This window comes from Penicillium odoratum (assembly GCF_028828045.1).
Source record: "Penicillium odoratum strain IBT 22623 chromosome Unknown utg000003l_segment0_segment0, whole genome shotgun sequence".
In the NCBI taxonomy this organism is placed as follows: Eukaryota; Fungi; Ascomycota; class Eurotiomycetes; order Eurotiales; family Aspergillaceae; genus Penicillium; species Penicillium odoratum.
The window spans coordinates 864,638-888,093 of record NW_026643145.1 but is presented as its reverse complement, the minus strand read 5'-3'; the positions used below and the strand labels follow the sequence as shown (position 1 = coordinate 888,093).

Below are 23,456 nucleotides of genomic sequence, written 5' to 3'. Positions count from 1 at the left end.
TCTTGGTCAAAGTCTCATTTCAATGATGACTACATAGGAAAAACGTGAATATCTGTAACTAAAACCCCTTATTTCATTCAGAATGAATCATGGACCGACATGTAGCCAACGGAGCACCTGAGTATATTCCAATTGTCCATTGTGAACTCCACCGCGCTAAAACGCGTGGCTGATGATCGACCCACCGGCCTAGAAAAGCAATTCTGTATGTGGCGAAGTTTACACCCGATCTGTATCACTTTGATTGCGATCTGCTGGAAGCCAAATCTTTGGCTTTAGCTCTATCCACTTTTTTTTGTCAACATGTCTCCACAGGCTCTAGACCTGATGGGCGACCTTCCGGCCTAGAAAAGCAATACTGTACGTAACACAGCTTACAGACGATCTGTATCAGCTATCTCGGTCCACCGACACTTACACAAGGGGCCAAATAGTTCAAATTTTCTGTTCTAAGCGGCGAAAAAAGGACAATTGTTCCTTGGTCCCAATAATTCGATCCGTTCTGCCAATTCCACATCTTTCTACAAGTTGACAGAAACACACGATCAGTCGTTAAATTTTTTCTGGCATTTCTGAAAATGCCAGCCGAAAGGCACGAAAGCGATGTGTCCAATTTGGTAAATGAGACCCTCTTGCTTTGTAGTTGTCGATTTTACAACCACATTCATTCCATACTAATTATAGTTAAAACTACCTAGGTTACCTGGGATAATGATCAAGATCCGGCAAACCCCCAAAATTGGAGCAATGCGAAGAAAACCCTTGTTATCATCATGATTTCTCTTCTCGCGAGTATTTCTCCGCTAGCATCCACCATGACAGCGCCAGCACTAGCCGACATCGGATACGACCTCAAGATCGAATCTCTCTCTGAGAGACAGTTTACGTTATCTATCTTTGCTCTGGGCTATGCCGTAGGCCCACTTTTTCTCTCGCCGTTTTCAGAACGCTATGGGCGAGTCTGGGTGGCCCAGCTCAGTAACTTGTGGTTCTTGATCTTCAATACGGTGTGCGGATTCTCCAAATCAAGCTCCCAGCTACTCGTCTTTCGCTTCCTAGCTGGGCTAGGGAGCTCTACTACAGCAAGTATTGGAGCCGGGGTTCTCGCCGATTGTTACCAGTCAGACAATCTAGGAACAGCTGCCGCCATATATTCCGCGCTGCCTATATTAGGCCCGGTAATTGGGCCAATAATCGGTGGCTTTCTGACACAACATACAACATGGCGATGGATCTTTTATGCAGTCTCTATCTGGGATGCGGTGGTACAACTAGTTACCTGTTTCCTTCTGCGGGAATCTTACGCACCGTTAATTTTACAACGAAAACTACAAAGGCTTCAGCGAGCGGGAGACACGCGGGAGCTTTATGTTACTCACCAATTCAATCATTCCGTGCGCGATACGCTGCAGCGATCTGTTGTGCGACCCTTGCGTCTTCTTGGGACCCAACTGCTTATTCAGACCCTGGCACTGTATTTAGGATTCTTGAATGGAGTGTCCTATATAGTTGAGACTACTTTCCCAACACTATGGACGACTAAATATCGGCAATCTGAATCCTTGGGAAGTCTGAACTACATTGCTCTGGGTATCGGCGCTGTTGCTGGGGCACAGATTTGCTCTTACGCCAATGACAAAATCTACCAAAGACTGTCTGCGCGGAATGGGGGTGTGGGCTCTCCGGATTTCAGACTGCCTACCATGTTATTGGGAGCGATATTAGTTCCAATTGGCATGTTCTGGTATGGATGGTCAGCTGAACAGACGCTTCCCTGGATTATGCCGGATCTCGGTTGCGCGGTCTTCTACGCAGGGTTCCTCATGGGCATTATCAATGTTCACATGTACGTGATAGACTTTTACGGGGAAAATTCGGCATCCGCTATGGCTGCTGTGTCTTTAATACAATCCTTGTTCGGTGGTGTGTTCCCACTCTTCGGAGGAAATCTTTATGATGTGCTGGGATACGGCTGGGGTAATAGTTTGATTGGTTTTGTTAGTCTAGGGCTGGGTATTCCTTTTCTTGCTTCACTTTGGAGATTCGGAGGTCATATTAGAGATCGGAGCACTTATGCCAAAAGGGGTCAGATGGATTGACCGGTGAATAGAAAATTACTAGATTTGATTCACAAACCGTCGACCACGAAGAATAAGACCCTCAAGATCAGATTACTCGTGTCCAGTGTAGCATAGTAATCTTATATATAAGTGCCCGAAAAGGACTGTCACCTAGTGCAAAGTTATCACTCGCACTTCCTAGATTTCTTAGATTTCCTAAGCCTTTTGCTTGTAACTGGACAGTTTGATGATATTAAATCGCAACATTGAGAGAAGCCTCGGCTGCCGATTCGGCCACTTGCCTTCGAAGCTGCAACACGCAGTATCTTGAAAACGCTCTTTCCAGGCGCCAACTCCAAGCGCGCTCTAGTGTCTTGATATACCGTCATACTTGCAAGGGGCAGTGCTTTTAGCCCTTATTATCGCCAGCATTAACGTTATATTGAGTTTACTAAGCAGCTAGAATTAGCTAAGTACCTTTCAAGCAAGCTCTGGCACTAGGTACTATATCTGGATTAGCGTGTTGCAAGCTAGGGTTCGGGAATGAAAGTCTAAGAGTGTATGAGGTAAATATGATTTCGAATACTACCCTAAAAGAAGATGACAGGGACCAAAGGGTACATGAATTGATAGCGAGACGACGCTCAGGAGCTGTAGCTGTACACTGTATCCTGAGAATTGGTATCAATAATACGGCGATATATTACCTCCTTCATGAGGGTGGAGAACCTGTCACATGTTCACAATGTGCTGAGAAGGCGAAGACAGCCACAATGGAGCTGGCGCCGTGGCTTAAGCCAGAGATTTACAGATCGGACAAGATCCGTCATTGATGCTCGCATTTTCCACTATCCCTCTATTGTTCAGAGACGAATTAATTTTCTTCTAACGATTTCACTAGCGAACCGATCACACAGGTGAGCCGATCACCCCAAACACCATAGTAAATATGATAAATTACAACTCATTATCTCAACTATATTAGTTTTCAGGGGCTTTTACTTGAAGCTCAGTTGTTTCTATGTAATATCTAGTCCCTTTATGCAATCTTAAGGATTTTCTTGAATCAATGACTGAGATATATATATTTTGTTGGTTCAGTCTTGTAATTTCTGGTATCGTGATGATATGAGTGTTCAATTTATTTGAAACTGATATATGTTACTGAAAGTCCTTATCAATGTCTATCGGCAGTTAATGGAATAGAGTATTGATGTGGTTGTTGAGATATTTGAGTTGTAAATATGGCATTTACTATGGTGTTTGGGGTGATCGGCTCGCCTGTGTGATCGGTTCGCTAGTGAAATACGTTATGCATTGATCATCGCCGAATGATTATCTAAGCCGCGCTCTTGAATGCGACGTCTTTTTTAAAGATGTACCATCGTGAAAAATTACAACCTACTACATACTCTAGAATCCTTTGCTCGAACATCTTATGTAATGCTATTACTCAACGCGCGTTGAGAACTGGACTAAAAGTAATTCCAAGCTGTTGCATGCTGACTAAAAAAGACTATTTTCAAGGCGAAGGCTACGGCTGCGGCTCCGGAAGAGAAGTAATTAAATGTGATGGCAGATTAAATTCCTAAACAGGAAAGCGATTTTTCTTTTGCTTCAATTCAAATGCGTTATTCAAGAAATAAATATTTCAAAGGTAGCTTTTTTTACAATGATCTACTTTATGCCCATACATGAGCCAATTGTAACGTTTCGTTCGCAGCGCGTACGCTACGCTACCAGCCTCTTTCGCGAGTAGTGCTGTGTCATGTATAGAAATTTGTTTTCAGTCCTAAGTCTTTGGGCGTTGACTGGCATTGGATATCTGACCAGCAGAATGAGGCCGGTTTCAAGATATCGCCTGAAGATAGAATGCACACAAAACCCCTGAGAATATTGACCCGTCTTGGCTGATAGTTATAATTTTTGGGTATGACAAATCCACACTGTGCAAACATTGCAAAAGCACATCACTGCCAACCTTAAACGGGGCCGCTCCCGCGTGCATCATAGGCAGGATATTTGCAATTTACCGCGAAAAGCGTGGATTCAAGGACGTGTACATGTTTGTTCAGTGTGGACGAAATCGGGCTTTCGGTCCCAAATCGTCGATGCGCATCCCCTGTCCCCAATGTTGTCAGCATAGTGGGCGCTCCGAATTGCCTGGCTTTTAGGAGGGGCGCGAATAGAAACAAGTCCTAGTCATTGGTAGCGTCGCCACTTCTGTTCTTCAAGCTTTATATTGCACTCTTCTACAGCCTATCCATGTATTTACTAGTACGTCCTGGCTTCACTATCAACACCTGGTGAAATTCCATTCGTAATATACGCACTGCCATGCTTTCATTTCGTTCAGCTCTCGGCAGGTTGTGAAAGCTACACATCTGCATCTTGCCTAATATTGACTGGCGACAACAGCAAACGTGCCAAAAGTTGTCAAATTCTGCTACTGTTGATATACTACAGCGTCTTTCCTCAACGTCGATATCGCTCGTCTAAAGACACTCTTCGTTGAAAGATCGGGTTCAATGTCAGCTTGCAGGGCAGGACACGGTAGAAGTGACCATCAACGTCCGCGGGTCCGCCTATCCGCTTTGCCATCAACTCCCCACCAAAACCTTAGGACTCAACCAGGGACTACCAGCATCAGCGAATTTGCCTAAAAATACCTGATTTTTAGCCCGGCCCAGCAAAATGTCATGTTTAATGTTGGTGACTGTCATTACAATGATCCTCCATTGGACAATCCATACTTGAAGCATTGAAAACATGTGATCACAGTTTCTAATTAATCGGTGAATAAACGACATATTTTGCATTAGCTGAATAATAATCCAAGCGGTCAAGGATTTCAAGTGAGCTAGAGAGCCACTCCAATGATGAAAGGCCCAATGCACTCCCGTATATCAATTGGCTATAAAACTCTGTGTAACGTGAGTTAGAGTATGTACAACTGGGCCCGCTTAGCTTCCAGATGCATGTGATTTAAATTTCAAATTAAATAAATTATGGCGATAGTCACATTAGGGTTTTCAAGAACTATTCAATATGTGAAGTAGCGTCATCGCATTGCGTGGTCCTTAAATAAAATCCCCAAAGATGTCTATGGAGTGACGAACTAGTTCAAGGTAGAAATGCATTCAACGAAGACAATAAAGCTGAAGAGAGAAAAGCTGTTAAAGGAAACAGAACATTGTCTTTGTTTATGCAAGGGTGTGGCACGGACGGCATTCAGCCCTTTGTACTTCCTGATCAGGGGCACGGTTCCCACAACATCTTCCACTCGTCACATAGAGCAGCATTTTTTCGACCTCAATTGCCTCGCTATGCATGCACTTCGCCACTGATAAGACACTAATCAGAGGTAAGGATATCGGTTGGGTATATATTTAATGTTTTCATTATTAAGCATCGCCATTTGTTTTCTCCTAAATTCCTGCAAAAACAATCGATCTTCTTATACACCATCCTTCGTTAGGAACAAAGTTCAAAAACCAGGTTTGGCTCTTGCAAACACGATTGCTGCCAAGAAGTTCCTATATCCACAGTTATGCAAACATGTCTTTGAAACATTACTCGCAAATAGCTCTGAAGGAATCTCGATTGACATCAGAGGCCGAACTCAACAGCGTCCGCCTTTTAGAAGGAGACCTGAAGCCCGAAAGCGAAAATCTCATTCTGGCATACGCAGGATCATTCAATCCCCCACATCGAGGTCACATAGATGTCCTGCTATCTGCTCTGCGACGCGAAATAGGAGCAATCGCAATCGTCATTGTACCAAGTGAAGATTTCTTCCTTAGAAATAAGATTCGCGATAAATATCCGGAATTTTTTCTTTCCCAGAAGCGCAGAGTCGATATCCTGAATGCGATTCCTTCAATACCGAAGGATAGAGTGTGGGTTTGGCCCAGTACCTGGTACCCATTCAAATCGTATACCAAGGCCATGGCTCGAGTTACCGAGGCTGATGGCCTCAATGTGAGGTTTTCTTGGTTGATTGGACCTGATTTGTTGAATCCTCAGGATGCGACGTTTGTCGTGCCTTATTCGCTCCAAGGTGTCTTGGTCTCAAATAAAGCAAGGCATGTGAAGTCACACTTCCTTCCAAATGGAACGCCGACTGTCTGGAAGGGATTCGGCAAATGGGATTGCAAGACCAGTGTTGAGACAAACGGTGAGTTAAGTGATCACGCTCAATGTGACTTTTGACCATGATTAACTGGGGATTGTAGGTAATCCACTATTTGACGACGGAGAGGTTGTGATGTGGAAGTGTACAAGTGAGAATGAAAACTCTGGAAAGAGGGGTTACTATTTGGAGCATAAAATGGTTGTCTCCCATGATATTAACTCAACAGAATTGAGAAAACGTTTGGTGCAAGATGGTGTTATCAATGAAAGAATTCTCAATGATCTAAGCACCGAGGACCTCATGGAATTTTTGTCACCAATATTGCAACGGAAATGAAAAACAAGGATATATTACGAGTCGAGCAATGGATAGTAGAAGGCGGGGGGCAATTCTCCCCCTGCTTCTCACTTGATTCTCACCCTGTCTTTTGCCAACACAGCTTTTTCCCCTCCCTGGCGCCCCCCGGTGAGGCACACGACTAGTTACGTTCTGTTAGATCTGCATTATATAAATCTGAGCACCTTCGGTCGTCAGTACATACGACCATTGAGTGTGGAGAACAGGGCTTCCCGTCCGCTCAGCCGTACTTAAGCCACACCCCGAATGGCCATGATCGCCAATCATTTGGTCTAGTTTTGTAGGGAAACAACCGGTCGCCGCTTTGCTATCGCGCGACCAGGGTGATAAGGGTTGGTGCGCAATGTGGAAGGGGTGAAATCTAGCTAAGAATCACCAGGTCCCACGATTGCCCTACAAGTTACTTAAGCCAACGTTCACTATGCCATGTGACAATGTATTCCACGGACGAGCGGCCCGGTCCAAAGCACTATGGTAGCTAAGCACATGCTCCGCGGGCTCAAATAGAAAAGCGACTGGCCTCGACTGATAGAGCGAGGCTCGAGTTCCCCCTTTCCATTGTCACATTGCCAGATGAACTTTTCTTCTAGACGAACAAATTAGGATTTTCAAGCGGGTCATCTAAATTTCAGTAGATTGGCAAGCTTTCAACAATCGTCGGACAAGAATTTGATATTGAGCGAAGATCAAAACCGAAGATTCACAGATTGGCAAGCTTTCAACAATCGTCGGACAAGAATTTGATATTGAGCGAAGATCAAAACCGAAGATTCACAGATTGGCCCGTGAGATTCAGTCTAGAGTAAAATGGCACTAGAGCAGAGGATGTTGAATGGCGAGCTTCCCAAACCCTCTTCCTTCACCCACCGACATTACTTCTTTCAACGCATCATCCGCAGAACCTTTGAAAACTTCGACGACTGGGAGTTTGAAAAGAGCTCCGTAGTTTTGGACGGCCCATTGAAATGCTTTCCACGCGTGCTGGTAATCAGAACGCCGAGCCGGGATAGAAATAGGATGAGGAACCCCGGTAACTCGTAGTATGACTTCTTGGTTCGAGGTGGCGAACGGCATTTTGAAGCGAGAATCCTGTTGTATCACCACAGAAGCGAGTTTGGTTTCATCTGAAGCGCACTTGGCCACGCGGTCTGCAGAATTGAGGTCTCCGTGACTGCCAACGGCATCGAAGCCATAATCCAGAGAATGCACTTTGAAGTCCACCAAAGCTTGCTGAATGTCTGCAATGACATGTGGTGACCTATAGTCAAAGCAGCGTGTGGCTCCTAGCTCTTGTAGGAGAGTGTGTCTTTGAGGAGACGCTGTGACAAAAATTGGGTGAACCCCACTCGCACGGGCTAGCTGGATCGCGCACATTCCAACGCTAGAAGAAGCACCCCAGATCAACAATGACTTTGAGCTATCAGACTTGGGCGTGTCCATGTGACTTGGTAATGGCAATTTAAAAAGGTTATAAAGCGCATCCGCCGCTGTCATAGTAACGACACTAAGGCATGCCGCGTGCTCCCGAGGAAGTCCAGAAGGGACTAAAAAGGCCATCTCTTCAGGGCAGATCAGATAGTTCTGATGAGTGCCATACTTTCTCGCCCTGCCAACACCAGTGGGAGTGTAGCCTGCAACGATATCCCCCTCCCGAAACGTCGATTCTGGGTATGACTTCAGCACTTTACCGCAAAAATCATAACCAAGAACGGCTGGATAGATGCCTAGCAAAGTTGCATGTTTGGCATCTGCGGGATTGGTTCCAGAAAAGAGTGTTTCAATCAGAAGTTCCCCAACCTCTGGTTCCCACAAGGGTTCCTGGCTCCGTCGAGGTGCGAAGACGATATTCTCGTCGACAACGAGAGCGGTCATAGGAGCAGCAATGATATTTTTAGAGGACATCCTTTCGTTTGCGGTCTCTTCTTCTCGCTTCATATGAATATGTGAGGACGGACGAAATTGTTCGACGGCGATGTTCTGTCAAGGCAGCATCTTGCTTAAAAATTCCCCATGGTTCCGATCGGAGCCCGGATGATCAAACTAATCGTGTAGACCGCATTTTACCCCGTCGGCCCAGTGGGGTCATTCTTACCCCGTCGGCTCAGTGGGGCGGTCCACACGCCTCCCCGATCCCGCCAAGCTCATAACATGGATTACGCCATGCACGACAGCCGCCGCAAGTTACCAAAAGTTAGCGATCAATTCCAAACTGTGTCACGGAGGGTAGCAGCTAGGTAATAGATCGGATTATTCACCCAGTGAATCATTCTTGGGTTTGTATAAAAAGCAGATACCATTCAAAGTTGGTTACATCTCCAAAGCCAGTGGGAGATCTATGTTAACCAAAGAAAGTATAAATCTGCAGCCCCATATATTCTCGGAAGTAGATGCCCATTCCAATTTCCGCTTCCGCTTAGTGATCGGGATGTGGACCGGCGGACATGCAGTGGATGTACGGATTTCAAGAAATAGACCATCTTATAAAAACTCGCACTTGGACTTAAATCATCGACAGAAAACTTTTGCAAATCATTGATATGTCTTTTCCTCTTACGAAAATCACTTATAAGCCCCTCATCCACCCGGCTGAACATCCAGCCTATCGTTACAATGGATTTCACCCCGGCCGAGTCACAACGCTGCGAAAGGGCCATGTAAAGCAGCCCGGTTTTCAAGCCTTTCCAGTCGATGTGACCTGGGAACAGGATTCGGCGATTCCTATGCGCGATGGAATAAAACTGTATGCCGATATTTTCAGACCAACCCACGGCGATAAGATCCCGGCCATTATCCCTTACAGTCCGTACGGTAAGGTCGATTCGGGTGTGCTGTCGTACGATAATATGGGCCCTTACCGAATGGGTATTCCCTTCCAGCGACTGAGCGGATACGAAACCTTTGAAGGACCGAATCCCGCGGAATGGGCTGAGCGGGGATACGCTGTCGTTGATATCGATGCTCGTGGGGTGGGCCACTCTGAGGGCAATGTTGCTTTCTGGGGTCAGCAGGAGGCAGAGGATATTTATGATTCCATTACATGGGTCTCTCAGCAGCCGTGGTGTAGCGGGTCGGTTGTTCTAGCGTAAGTTGATTGGATGTCTGTATTGTTTACCTTACTGACTATAATAGCGGAAATTCCTGGCTTTCTATCGCGCAGACGAATTTCGTTTCTCGATTCACTCACTCAGCGCTCAAGGCAATTGCGCCATGGGAAGGTCTGTCGGATCCTTATACGCAGCAGGCTTGTCGCGGTGGAATCCCCAATGTCCCTTTCAATGAGATGATTGTTAGTAGTTTTGGTGGTCTTTCAAATGTCGAGGACCTGGCAAGCATGATCAGAGAACATCCCCTCTATGACGAGTACTGGGAAAGCAAGAAAATCGACACTACGAAGATGGGCAATATCCCAGCTTACTTTACGGCTTCCTACTCCACGGGACTCCACTCGGAGGGTTCCTTCGAGGGTTATCGCACGGCATCTACAGCAAAGAAATGGCTTCGGGTCCATAACTCGCAAGAATGGCACGATCTCTACACCGTCGCAGCAAATGATGACCTGCAGCGCTTCTTCGATTTCTACGCTAAAGGAATTCAGAATGGCTGGGAGGATACTCCGCGGGTGAGGCTGACCTTACTTGGATTCGAAGACAGTCCTGCGAAGAGTGTCATCGAACGAGCAGAGGCGCAGTGGCCACCTGCACGTCTCCGTACCGAGAGGTACTTCTTGGATGCCGCCACGGGGAGTTTGACTTCAAGCAGACCACAGAATTCTTCGAAATCTGTCCATGAAGGACACTCTCTGACGGACTCTTCGGACTTCAAACTGGTCTTCCCAGATTATACCGAGTTGTGCGGGCGCCCATTCGTCAAACTCTTCATGTCAGCTCCATCCCACGACGAAATAGACGTCGTCGTTCAGATTCGGAAATTGTCCGCATCTGGCAATCTCCTCGAGTCGCTGAACTGGTCTCCTATGCCCCTGCCTGCGCCGAAGGTTCCCAATGTGAATGTTGCCAAGCATCTTGGTCCGCAGGGCATGCTACGCGCTTCGCATCGTGTGAGCATAATGCCTAGATCTAGCGAAAATGACGTTCCCTGCTATGATCACCGCAGCAGGCAGCCTATCTCACCGGGTAAGATTGTGGAGTTAATGGTTCCGATTTGGCCTATTGGTGTCGTTTATGAGCCCGGTGAGGGTCTTTTGCTCAGGATCTCTGGCCATGATATGTCGCTGCCAGAAACTGAGGCGTTAAAACCCCTTGAGCCTCGTGATGAGAATAAAGGACAGCATATTGTTCATACTGGTGGGGATTATGATAGCTATCTTGTGCTTCCGCGCATCGCGTAGGGCAGATGCTGTGAGGCTAATAGTCTACAGTAGATTGAGCGAACAACTTTGGAAGTATCTTGTGTGTTGAAAGTTAATGTATGAGGAATCCTTACAACCCTTTTCTTTCAGATTTAAGCAGTCTTTTTGAGTCCCGGTGTATCTAGGCCGCATCAGCAAGATATGAGGAGCTTCTACTTAGTCACATTTAAACTACAGCGTGATTCCGTAACCCCACTCACAAATGGCTACTGATATTACACTCCAAACCTACTAGCGCCTGCTAAATTCCAGGGAAAATCCCGCGGCTATTCAAATCTTTCCAATCACCTTTCGAACCCCATATTCTCGAATACTTTCTGACTTGGCCGAATCACCGGACATCAGCTAATGTCCGAGAACAGTCAAAGTAGAACAACGTCAGTGGTGGAGGCCATGGAATAGGGTGCGCTTCCATTATAACTTCAAGTACTCACATATTTACGTGTTGCTCGCTGCCCTACACATGGCTGTTGCTAAACGCGAAAGAATTTCCTCGCGTCAGCTACTCGAGAGGCATCGCATGAAGAGCCGACAGCGATAGAGTGTCGGGTTTGCTACAAAAAAAGAGCCGGAGGCTATATTGAACGTTGATGTGTTGCACGAAACGATAAGCGGCGAACACCATCTTTGAAATTAGAATACTGAACCCAAGTCAAGCAATTGTGTAGTACATACGACCATAGGGTGTGGAGAACAGGGCTTCCCGTCCGCTCGACCGTACTTAAGCCACATATATCCGCACGGCTGATCATTTGTAGAGCCCTATCACCATAGAGCAGCGACGAGATGTATATTAGGTTAGTGTGGGTGATATAGGTAAGAATAAGAATTTTCCAGACTGGGTGATCGAGGTGAGAGCCTCAGCGATATAAGCCTTAGATCTACGATTACCTTACGGGTTATAGGTATAGTCGCATTTTTCGGTAACGCATCTTACGTAGGGTATAGTACCGGTGTATTGTATTGGGTATAGTAATATTGCCGCCAAACTTTGTTATGAGACTTCTGACCTTGGCCCTCTTTTTCTGGCACTCTATGCAAGTAAGAGATACGTTACATCGCTGTTTAATTGACAATTCCGACTTAGGAAATAAAATAATGGATCCGTCGTTCGTAGGCAGAAGCTTACGTAGAGTTCTGTCTATCGGCATTAAGATTGTAGATCAAGAATACGACTTTGCGAAGTGTTAAGGAAAAGAAGATTTCACCTACGGGAGAGAGAAACATATTAATACTATTTGAATTTCGGAATTTTAGGGAAACTTCTAGGCTTTATTCTTAGATTTTCTATGTTGTAATTTAAAATCTCAGTGCCATATCCTTTATTGACTGTCACCCAATTCCACAGACGCTTGAACTGAGCAGAGTTTGAAGATGACAGTTATCTACTGAGACCCTGCGCAGATGATACTTTCAGGGTTTCCCGGTCTGTACCCGATACTGCATTAATCCATGATTGGCTCAGCCATTCAAAGCTCATTTCTGAAAAGACCGTTTCCGCTCACAACGGAAACCTGACGCATATTTCTATCAAAACAGGCATACAAAGCATATCCATACCCCACCATGTCGCTCACTCGATCTTATAAAACGTAGAAGATATAGCGTACAGCTCAACCATAGGCCATTATACCTTAATTTCGTGTTCTATCAGTAGTAAAGTACAACGGTCACCGCATCAAAAAACGAAATGAGCTTAAATGATGGAATTTATTGGGACAAGCATCAATTCCCGATGTGATGGCAATCTCGCCGATTCGCGTTGTGGAGTCGCGTTGCGCAAATCATGCTGCAAGTTGAGAAGGATTGTTCCCCGCACGGACGTGAGTTATCTCAATCTGTATTTCACTGGTTGATGATCCCGACCGCACGAACATGATTATCATCAGAAGTCCGTATTGCCTCCAAAGAATAGGTCAAAACCCTTTGAAAACAACGGAGTTTTTGTTCATTCTTATTCGAGTAGGCTTTGCGTCGTTTGTCCGGAGTGGGAGAGCTGGGAAAGAAAGCCTGTGTGTGTGTTTTCAAGGGGGTAAATTGTTTTCAAATCCTACTATACTTTGAATTCTCTGGTTTACAGAATCGGGATGGGGCGGAGGTGATCCTTCAGCTGTTTGCTTGTCAAGGAGAGACCTTCGGGGAGGTATTAGGAAATGCACGGGCCTTTGCCTTGGGCGGCGAAGGTCTTATCAGCTAGCCAAGAATTTTCATACATGTTGTTCTTTAGGTGGCAATGTCTGCGGATGGACCCACAATCTTGGGAACAAAACATATGGCGGGGGTGGACGAGCCTGTATCACACAGGCGCCTTGGAACAGTCAGCAATTTTGGTCGAATCTCCGTATGCCCCCAATCTCCTAGATCATATATATCGACTAGAGACAATTTGATGAATTGATTATTACTCGTTGACTTACAATTACTATTTAAAGCTAAGATGATGGAAGCGAGTAAAAGTGATGATTCAGGAAGTCAATGCGCTAACCGCGCGCTACCTCGGGGCGGAAAGGATTGCCCCACTCGCTTTCCAGCAACTTCCCTCTCCCCTCCCTATAAATCCGCTGCTTTCTTTCTCGGTCACTGGAGAGTCACTGCGCGATACCAGCTGCTGCCTCCAAATTTCATCAGCAAGGATCACACACCTTTATACAATTATGGCAGAAGTGGTCGGTAGCGTATCTGCTATCACGTCCCTCGTGACACTGGCTCTCCAATCTTCTATCACTCTTTATCAGACGGTCCAGAGCCTTCAATCGCGAGATAAGGTGATTCGTGAGCTGCGCCAGGAAGTAGAGGCTCTTCAGACTGTCCTCCAGGCTCTGGATGAATCAATCTGCAGCTTTGACGTCGATCTTACAGCGCTTACGCAACCTCTCATGAGATGCAATAATGCCTGTAATGAATTCAACGCTTTAATCATGAAATGCACGCCACGTTCCAGCGGGGAGCGGAGTAGCAAGAGGGATTGGCTTAGAATGAGATATATGGGCGAGGACATTACCGGTTTCAAGGACATGTTGGCTAGTTACAAGTCAACCATTTCCCTCGCACTCGCATATGCAAATTTGTAAGTACCTGTCTTCTTTCTCCTCCTTGGTCTAACACCTTCTGATTAGACGCACCACGAAGACCACAAGAGGGGTTCTGGAGGAATATAAGGAGCTTATAGAGAATACGAAATGTGATCTAGAAAACCACCTGTACGATATTCGAGAGCGGCTACAGACTGCATCTTCTCAAGGTCCGGTGGTCTCCGGCATCGACACGGTGGAGCTCCAATTAATGGAGGAGGAGAAGGATAGCACGCAGAAGAGCCTCGAAATCTGTGAGCAATTCTTCTCTCTGATCAACCAGTCGCGACCAAGCTTGTTGGGTGAAGTGGCCCATTCTTTGAGTCCCTTTGATCACATGTCCGGGTTCTTTAACCCTAACGTGTCATCATTGATCAATGCGGAAGGTCTTAACTCCACCTATAAGGAGATCACGAGCTGGAAGCTGCGCCTACTCCAGCATCTACATGGTGTCGATCGGATTGTTCAGGGGCAACAGCGCAATATGCCTCGCCTGAACACGGAGCCAGAACCCGAGGAACAAAATTTCAGAGAAGATTTAAGCGGCACAGAATCTTTACTCAATTTCTGCAAACAGGTGGAGGAAGAAGCAAAGCACCAACGAACTCACTATTTCGAGGATGTCAGCACAGGCGACAATAGCCGACAAGCCATTGTCACTACTCTCGAGGATCTCATATCCGCCAAACGCATCAAGTCAGGTAATAATTCATATCAAGCACTTGGCAGAATGGCAGATGAGAGCATTCAATCCTTTTTCAACAGTGCTATGCCGAATGATGGATCCAATGACCATGTAGAAAAGGAAGGAAAATAGGCTGATTGCCATCGGCTACAGTGAGAATGTACCTTGTCAACATCAAAGACAGTGGGCTGCGGTGTCGGGGGGCTACGTTGTCTTTTTTTTCCCGTATTGATTGGAAAACTACAAAGATTCCAATTATGATCCATGGCTTTCACTCATATTCCCCAGTGGCTTCGTGCTTGTGGAGAGCTTTAAACCCAAGCACTAAGCTGTCAGGTAGCAGGTGTAACTTTGCTGAACCATATTTCATAAGGAGAGTGTACATTAAAAAGACTATGCTGGATAATATTTCTCATAATCCGATTCAGCATTCAATTACTAGTCTACGCGACACTTATTCAGACATACAATCTGATCTTCACAAATTGGAAAGTTTACGTATAGTTCCATGCAGCTTTATGACGGCTGAATGGTATCTTAGATCCTTGCTCCATACTGTATAATTACGTGATTGGTCCACTGCTACTTCTTTTCTACTTTGGAGTAGTTTTTGATGGCTGGACCATGTACCGGCCAAGTGAGAACAGGCACAGCAACACTGAAATATTGGAGAAGATTCATACATGTTACAGTGGAAAATTGTGGATCCACTCACCTAAGTTAGGATTACTTTTAATGAAACCTAGTAACTCTGCCTGTTTGTGAGTCTTACGAGCGAGAATTTTCATCTCTTGCGGGATGGGGCAATGCATTTCAACTCGTCTTGCAGATCCGTCCAGTGAGAGCCGGCGAGGTCAGCCCCTTCAACGTGGAGATAAATAATGCGTGTCTTAAAGAGCATTATTCATAGCCACCATGGCTCGCTCCACTCGCATGGTCCTGGGATTGGAATTCTCGGGATGGGATATTCCTGGGTTTTGTCAAGATCTAACTCGGAGGCCGACCAGGGCCATTCTGGAACCTGGCACTAAGCTTTTCTGACGGATTCTATAATCGTGGATGCGCAATTTACCTGATTAGATATTCTCACGGACAATAGGAATTATTGTGCTTACCGCCATAATCAATGAGGGGCCAGAGGGGCTTTCTTATACTTCCAACGACCAGTAAGCTATCCGTCTTACTCACCAGATAAGGACGGGGTCTTAATCTAAGTCGAATAATGATCACAACATGGATAAATAGAAGTACGATATAATTGTAGTAAATTACCAATCTTTAGAAGTACATGAGTTCATTCTCAAACAGCAATCGCAAGACCCTCACGATGGAAAGAGATTAGGTCATCACTAGCCTCAGCCTGACCAGATCCAAAAGATTGCAAATTCCATTTCTCAACACCTTCCACTCCCTCCAGGTCATGCGCAAATGCACCAAAAAGATCGTTGTTAAGCCGTTCATATTCAGAGTAATCCTTGGGCCAATCACCGAGGCGCTCAACGGCAAGTTTAAGCATGCGCAAGTGCTGTCGGACATGTTTCCCTTCTTCATTTTCACCTGGACTGGATGCGGAAGAAGGCGATGACATTCCCGAGATAACCTCCATGTCCACGTCGCTCGCAGATGCTGAGGACGGGTCAATGAACACGCGTAAAGCGTTCTCGTGCAACGCGGCGGCCTTACGATAGTACCGATAGGCTAGCTCGCGCCGGGTCTTCTGGTTCTGATACCCTTGAGCCACGCTAGTATACATCTGCGATAGCAGGACGGTGATCTCGACCGTGCTCGGGTGGCGGGGACCATGGACACGAGCGCAGTTGTATACAAGATCCTCTGCGAGCTTGATGGATGCCGTGTAGTCACCGATGAGGTAGCGACTAATGACCAGCATGCGCCCGAGAGCAAGGATGTATGCGTGCTGGGGCTGTGATAGGGCATGCACACGGTTGTTCCACAGGGATGTGAGAACCCAGACCAAGGAGTTGTAGTCGTGTTGCTCATCAAGAACCTTGATCAAGCTATTGACACTCGTCACATCCAGGTGTGTGAACTCGACATTGTGCTCTTTGAAATAAGTAAGCGTGTCGCGGAGAATCATTCCCGATACGCTCGACATGTAATTCTTAGATGAGTCTCCTGGATGAGTGTCGATCTCTTTACTGGCGATGAGGAGACCAAGCTTGAACACCAATTTGAGTGTTGCTTGGGACGAGTAGCCATGGCGGGCACCGATATATTTCATTGTCGTGAACGCCAGATGGCAGGCAGACTGGTAATCTTTAGAATTGAGCTGCTGGGCTGCGCGGTTGTAACTAGCGATGGCCACTGAACGGGCAAAGTCGCGTGAGGCATGAGTGCTGAAGTACTCTAGAACCGTCTCAATGAAGATCTTGGCCTGGTTAAAGTCGATATCCAGACTGGAGCCCTCAGTCTTCAGGAAGAAGCTAGTATATTGATCCACCATCTGAGTAGCAGCTAATCGGCGGCGGCGACTGAGTAGGAACGCGTACATGCGAGCCACCTTGGGCACTGTCTGTTGCAGATTGCAAGTCTCTGACGCGAGAATCGCCCGGAATTTTTCAAAGTATAGATACTCCGTGGTTAGGGCGGCGTGGATCTCGTTCAGCGTAGTCGAGTCATCTGTAGATTGCTGGATGGTGTATTCAAGCTGCGCCAGGAAACCAAGTCCTAGCCGCCGGTTCGAAGTTTTGTCAAAGCCAAGGGCACTGGCGCTGTTGCTGGCCTTGATAATTATGTGGAGATAAATCTCGTCGGCAAGCTCCCTGGCCTTGTGAACTTGACCAGCTGAAATGTATCCGGCTGCAATACTCTTGGCCGCTACAGCCAGCTTTATTGAGGATGTCTCTGTCGACAGCACTTGCACTGTTGCCTCCTGTAGCAGTGACACAGCAGCCTGTAGCTTGTCTTGCTTAACATATAGCGAGACAATATTTTCCATCTGGGAAAGTGCTTCTTCATGAGCCCACCCGTAGCTGGAGCGGATCGAGGCCAGTCGTTGAGTGCGAACAGACACCACCTGCTCTACCTCCTTCGTAGTCATATTCTCCACTTTCGAAGTTGTCAAGGCAGCACTTTGTTGTTCATATATAGTGTCGAGGGTGGTGCGGATATCTTGATGGTCGATCTCAAATTCACTGGATTTGACCTGCAAGAGCTCTTGGTAGAGCTGAACGGCTTCCGTTTCGTATTCCTTGGACTCTTGGCAGATGTTCGCGAGTGTTTTGGTTGCTTGTATCGTGATTGACGAGCTCGCACCGAACAGACTAATGCACGATTTGCGATACTGCACGGTCACATCATGAATCACGGAAGCCTCACTGTTAGCCACGCGCAGACAGTGAACATAACCTTCGTAGATATTCCGGACAAATGTCTGGTCCTGCAATTTCTTGCTGATATTCGGGGTTTGCAGGGTATTGAACAAGACTCGACAAGGCTTGAGGGCATCCGCATAACGATCTTGTTTCAAGAGCTCCGTCGCCACAATCAGAAGTGGCTCGAAAGCGTCCGGGTGACACGTTTCCGAGTCCTTGTTCAGCAACTGCACAATCTGGTGGTAATATTCCACTGCGATGGGATGTGGACGCGTAAGCTCTGCCAAGGTCCAGAGCTTTTGGAACACAGCGGGATGCTCCGTACCGAACCGCTTAGTGAAATCGTGCAGCATATCCTGGTGGATGGTGATGACCTTTTCGGGCTGGAATGTCCGCTCGTATAGACGAAGCAGGTCCACTGTGACTCGCTCCAAGACTTGATCTCCGCATGCTGACCGATCACGCCGGGCTGCACGATATAGCCGGGTCCGAGTATCTTCTTCCTTCACCGAGTGATGCCGATAGCGGTAACAGCCAGCAAGGCGCTCTGCGAGTTCAATACAGTACTCAACATGGGTTGATGGTAGAACGACTTCTTCGGGCGATGGAGCAAACATCGCTGGCCACAAACTCCGCAGCACTCGTTTCAAAACACCTGTGGCATTACGCCAGCGGTGTTGAGACATGTAAATTTCCACCAGCGAGAGAGCCGACCGACTAGAAACCTGTTCGGCACTTGATGCGCTATTTACTATTTCTGTTAGGGTTGACTCCGTCATCACCGACGTTGTAGAAATTGAGCGCATCACTTCCCGAGATGTGGACTCGATATGCCTTTCCACGTCTTTATAGGCAGCACCCTTCTTGTTAGTACTTTGTGCGCAATGCTTCAGGACCTCGAGGGCTAGTACGGCCAGTCCCACGGACTTCATAATCTGAGCAATCTCCAACAAATGAGGCACCAAAGGTTCGGCGCTAAGAGTGGTTTTATCATACTCTTCCCAGAATCCTGCGAGGATTGATGCGGCCTCATTGTCTCTCTTCTGACCTTGGAGGAATTTCGTGTAGGCGACAACACCTCGCACCATCGAGGGCTTGTGCCCAGTGGAGTGGTTGAACTGATACGCATGGCTAGCCTGCTGCCACAGCTCCACATACGTTTGTTCGGCCTCCACAACATGCTGCTCTGCACTTTGATGCTCTGCCTGGTCCAAAAGAGTTTTTATATCAAAAGAGAAGGTAATCAGCTCATCCGCCTCGATATCATCAAAGGTCAGAGGGGTTCCTGTCTCCGTTGGACCCTTCCGACCGTGTAAATGGACTAGCAAAGACTCGTCCATCTGCCGCGATCCACTTCGCTGGGGTGTGCTATTGGTAATTGAACCCTCGAGAGACTCAATAATCTCCTGCGCTTTATGGTCCTCTTTGACCAACAAATAGTGCTCAGATAACTGCTTCAGCGTAGAGGTGATCACAATGCTTGTTGCTGAGTGGTGAACCTTGTAGCATTCCAACAGCACCTTGAGCATCTCGACGCGCCAGGTCAAGACTTCCGTCTTAGATTCAGTAATTTGATCGGTCGTAGTATCCAGGAAGAATTTTGTCATCTGCATAGTGATGAGATGCCGGACTGATAGCACATTCTGACATATCTTCGCCGCCTCATAAAAGATCCGAGTGCTCTCAGCAGGCACAGTACTGTAGATCTGTCTGTAGAATAGTGCCTGAGAGATGATGGCTTGTAGGGTGGCTGGGTGATTGCTGCTCAGGATTTGACGGTACAAGCTCGTTTGAATCCCATGAATGGACCGGAGCGATGGCGTCGCCTTGTTCGCCCATGTGGTCATCTCTAGAAGTGGCACAGCAGAGCTGGTAGGAAAAACCGACCGCAAATTCTTAGCCGCTGTATTGAGCTCTTGGTTGTTGGTGCAACCAAATGCAATATTGACATAGCTTGCCCAATAGCGAAGCGCAAAGTCCAGCAGACAATGTTTCTCCAGCAGTTCGTCGGTGATCCGCTTATTCATTGCTTCCAACGAGGGATCATGATTTCCGGTCAGAGTATGTTTTGAGTATAACAAGAGTCTCTGTGCAAAGTCCACTTTGCGATCCTTAATCGCGGGCAGTAGGTTGTGCTTTGAGATAACGTCCAGAATAGCGGTGCGCACTTGTGCATGTCTAAGGTAGACCAGCTCATTATAGAGAAATACAAGCGAAGCAACCGGTTTCAGCAGGTGAGGGATGTCGACGGCTTGGTTCTCGATGACGGCAGCCCTGTCGGGCTGGATGGAGAGAAGAGCAGCTAATTCTCGCTGGGTGAGAGGGCGATTTGCAGTAGCTAGCCAGAGCAAGGTCTTCTTCGTATCCTCATTTAGTTTTGATTGCAAGGTGTATGAGACAAGATCGAAGATTTTGTATCCAGCCTGGACAAGACTATCCACGGATTTGGAAAATGCGGCCTTATTCGGGGGGTTCTCATCGCGCAGGCGCTTCGAGGCCAATTTCGCCCAGAGGAAAGATCCATCGGAGGCTTCTGTGACCTTAACGACCGTCATCTCCTGGTCTTCAGCCGACATAGCATTAAACGCGTGGCTCTGGGTAAGAATCTTGCGCGTGACTGCCGCAATGTCATCAAAAATGAATCCTAGAGTCACCTGCACTGTCGTCTCGGAAGGCATTGACTTTATTGCCGGAGAAGCAAGCATGATCAGTTTCATGGAAGGGGTTTTGGACACAGTTTCATGCAAACGATGCGACATGGCCATCTCTCCGCAGCTGGCCTCATCAACACCATCAAGGACCAAGACCAGTTCTCTAGCACCGACCAGGCTGGCCTGGAGTGCACTTGAGATAGTATTCCAAAGCAAGTCGTCATGTGATTTTTCGTCAACAGTTGATTTGCTGTTAGTGTAAGCATCGGCCAAAATCTGATATAGCTGGACGTTGCCGAGACGTTTGTTAAACATCTGCAACAGAATCGTCTTGGCTATGGCGGTCGGAGTCGTGTTGACAGGAATGCGACCGTCTGAAACTTGGTAGTTAGAATTATCTAGGCTTTGGTACAAGGACAGCAATACTGACTGATAGGTGCCAAGATTGGCGTGTACTTCATCCCTCCTACGGGATGCTGCAGATAATCGTTTATCACGGTCGACAAGACCGTCTTTCCGGATCCCGGTTTCCCAGTGATAGAAAGCACCTGCTGCTTGCCTTTCAAGAACCGTGTCAAATATGGCTTCACCCACATACAGGTGGCCTCCTCGCGCTCCTGGGCAGACGGGACCAAGGCTTCCGTGACATGAGCGAGTGCCGGGTCATCAGGCTGCAGCCAGTCCTTCAGCGTATGTATTCCGACCACTGCGCAATTGTCAAAATTGACTGTATGAACCTAGGAACTCTAAAGATTACCTTTATCCACATCAAGCCCCTCTCGCGTCAATTGATGATGCCACATGAGTTCCGACACGTGCTCGCAACGACCACGGAAGCTATCGATTGGACTGGGAAATGTGCGATAGATATCAATTGACACCGACTCCGAGGAGAGAAGCGATCGATGAAAATGTCTGGCAACGCAAGAAACGAGAGTAACCAAGTCTGCCAACGCGAGAATAAGCTGATCCTTGATATCGGAGGATACCAAAAAGAGCTCTGCACGATCCAGCAGGTTACCGAGACCGGTAGAGCAGCGGTAAAAGAAGCCAAAGAGATCCATAAGGGCGGAGGCATTTTGCTCACCCAACTGCCAGCTCAAGATTAGCGAATGGCTTCATTGGCCCAGTCACATTGGCCCAGTCAGTCACTGTCTTTGACATACCTCAAGTAGGCTCGCACAATATCCATAAGAAAGCTGAGCAGCGAGATGACTATCGCCTGCAAAGTGCGCAATCTCCGAATCAAATGAGTGTACACGCTCGACAAACAAGGCCGCCCATACAAGGGCTTTGTCAAAACTACTCCCTTCTGGTGGCAGCTTTTTCATTCTCTCGCACCGTATCCATTCCAGCAGGCTGGCATAGTCGGTATCGGATACCCGGGAGACCGTATTTTCGTCGCTGTCCCGGCGGGCAAGAGATTTGACAACATCAGCGAGCGTGTTGGCTTCTCCATTGGATTTCCTGGTGATTTGAGAATATTGATGACTGGTGCGCTTTTCCTTGGTGACGGCAGCGTGCTGCTCTAGCATGTCTGATGCCTGCCGCAGACCAAGCAGGGAAGTAGATGTTACAGGAGTTACGCCACTGGGTACTGGAGCCATGGCTGAGGTCGTTTATTTGTCGTAATATTATTTATTTGAATTGTTGTGAATGATTGCCCATACATTAGATAGGAAAAGCGAGTTGACATTCTTATACTTGTCTCCTCTTCCTATTGCGTCAGGAAATGCGGGCAATCTCTTCTGCAAAGTCCATAACGTCAGTATGAGGCAGCTCCAACTCAAAGATTGTCCGAGATGGGAGTTACAGTATATCGAAAGGGAAATAGTATACCTCGCCACTGCTGATAACCCTATCTGGTCGAGGCGGCGCAGCTTAGGGTGCGATAGAATCGTGTTTCCCTCATGAATTTTGATATAACCAAGGTGTGAATGGCTGAAAACGGTTATATGGCCGAGGATTCTGACGTGCTTTGTTTAAAATAGGCCAAGGTTTCCGAGCCGTGATTTAGAAACAGAAGCGAGACGGGCTATTTTGAGCTTGGCTCGCATTGATTCGCCAATTATGAATGCTGGAAGGATTTCTCACCAAAACAATGACACAGGGTATGGTGTTGAATGGGTACATTAAGTCTCACGGCTTCCCTAAACTAAAATTCACGATATCCCAGTATAAAGTCTATGGGTATTACTCAATGCACCATGGTTATCCATCGGGAATTAATGACACAGACCTCGGGGAGAAAGTAATTTGAGCCATTGACTTTGAAGTAGCGGGCCATGTGATAAGTGATCTCCTCGGTGATGCACACACTAGAATGAACAGAATTGCCCAAAGCACCGCTGTTCAGGAGGAATTCCGAGGCTCACCTGCAAATAAAGTTTGATCATTGTTCTAGTGCACTACTGACAAGCTCTTTTCAACAAGAGGAATATGATGTTATAGATGGGTCCAGCTACGATCCAGAATGTCGGCTTAGTCCAACAAATAAACATTTTCAAATACCTGAATTCACTATTATATGAGCCAGGGATGAACCAAGTTGATCCACAAATCAATCATGAGAAATTTTGCTCGTCCCGTGCCGGTCCTTCCGCCATGCCCTCATTGTAGAGACCCACACGGATGCAACCAGCATGCCGCTTGGATCACGGGATGGATCACAGTTATCAAACTTTCTTTTTAATAGAAAAAGCATAACCAAACGCTTTTTTCGAACATCTTGAATCATTGACAGATGGATTCCATCTGGTTCATAGTCAAGGACCGCGTCAGATTAAAAAAATT

General features: G+C 46.9%; 6 protein-coding genes across 6 annotated transcripts; 4 read left to right on the top strand and 2 right to left on the bottom strand.

The window, feature by feature from the left end:
• Window positions 1-578: 578 nt before the first annotated feature.
• N7520_003563 (MFS transporter) lies at window positions 579-2,099 on the top strand (the record flags this gene model as incomplete). The annotated part of the gene is made up of 2 exons (XM_057137498.1): window positions 579-617; window positions 699-2,099. 2 exons carry the CDS (start codon window positions 579-581, stop codon window positions 2,097-2,099), a joined length of 1,440 nt encoding a protein of 479 aa, XP_056997963.1.
• A 3,519-nt stretch (window positions 2,100-5,618) lies between these two features.
• N7520_003562 (uncharacterized protein) lies at window positions 5,619-6,272 on the top strand (the record flags this gene model as incomplete). The annotated part of the gene is made up of 1 exon (XM_057137497.1): window positions 5,619-6,272. One exon carries the CDS (start codon window positions 5,619-5,621, stop codon window positions 6,270-6,272), a length of 654 nt encoding a protein of 217 aa, XP_056997962.1.
• A 1,093-nt stretch (window positions 6,273-7,365) lies between these two features.
• On the bottom strand, window positions 7,366-8,487 carry N7520_003561 (zinc-binding alcohol dehydrogenase family protein; the record flags this gene model as incomplete). The annotated part of the gene is made up of 1 exon (XM_057137496.1): window positions 7,366-8,487. The coding sequence occupies one exon, from the start codon at window positions 8,485-8,487 to the stop codon at window positions 7,366-7,368; it is 1,122 nt and encodes a 373-aa protein (XP_056997961.1).
• A 602-nt stretch (window positions 8,488-9,089) lies between these two features.
• Window positions 9,090-10,900, top strand: N7520_003560 (uncharacterized protein; the record flags this gene model as incomplete). Its single annotated transcript, XM_057137495.1, has 2 exons — window positions 9,090-9,634; window positions 9,682-10,900. The coding sequence occupies 2 exons, from the start codon at window positions 9,090-9,092 to the stop codon at window positions 10,898-10,900; spliced, it is 1,764 nt and encodes a 587-aa protein (XP_056997960.1).
• A 2,675-nt stretch (window positions 10,901-13,575) lies between these two features.
• On the top strand, window positions 13,576-14,809 carry N7520_003559 (uncharacterized protein; the record flags this gene model as incomplete). The annotated part of the gene is made up of 2 exons (XM_057137494.1): window positions 13,576-13,988; window positions 14,038-14,809. 2 exons carry the CDS (start codon window positions 13,576-13,578, stop codon window positions 14,807-14,809), a joined length of 1,185 nt encoding a protein of 394 aa, XP_056997959.1.
• A 1,168-nt stretch (window positions 14,810-15,977) lies between these two features.
• N7520_003558 (uncharacterized protein) lies at window positions 15,978-22,270 on the bottom strand (the record flags this gene model as incomplete). The annotated part of the gene is made up of 4 exons (XM_057137493.1): window positions 15,978-21,037; window positions 21,094-21,369; window positions 21,421-21,754; window positions 21,830-22,270. The coding sequence occupies 4 exons, from the start codon at window positions 22,268-22,270 to the stop codon at window positions 15,978-15,980; spliced, it is 6,111 nt and encodes a 2,036-aa protein (XP_056997958.1).
• Window positions 22,271-23,456: the final 1,186 nt, after the last annotated feature.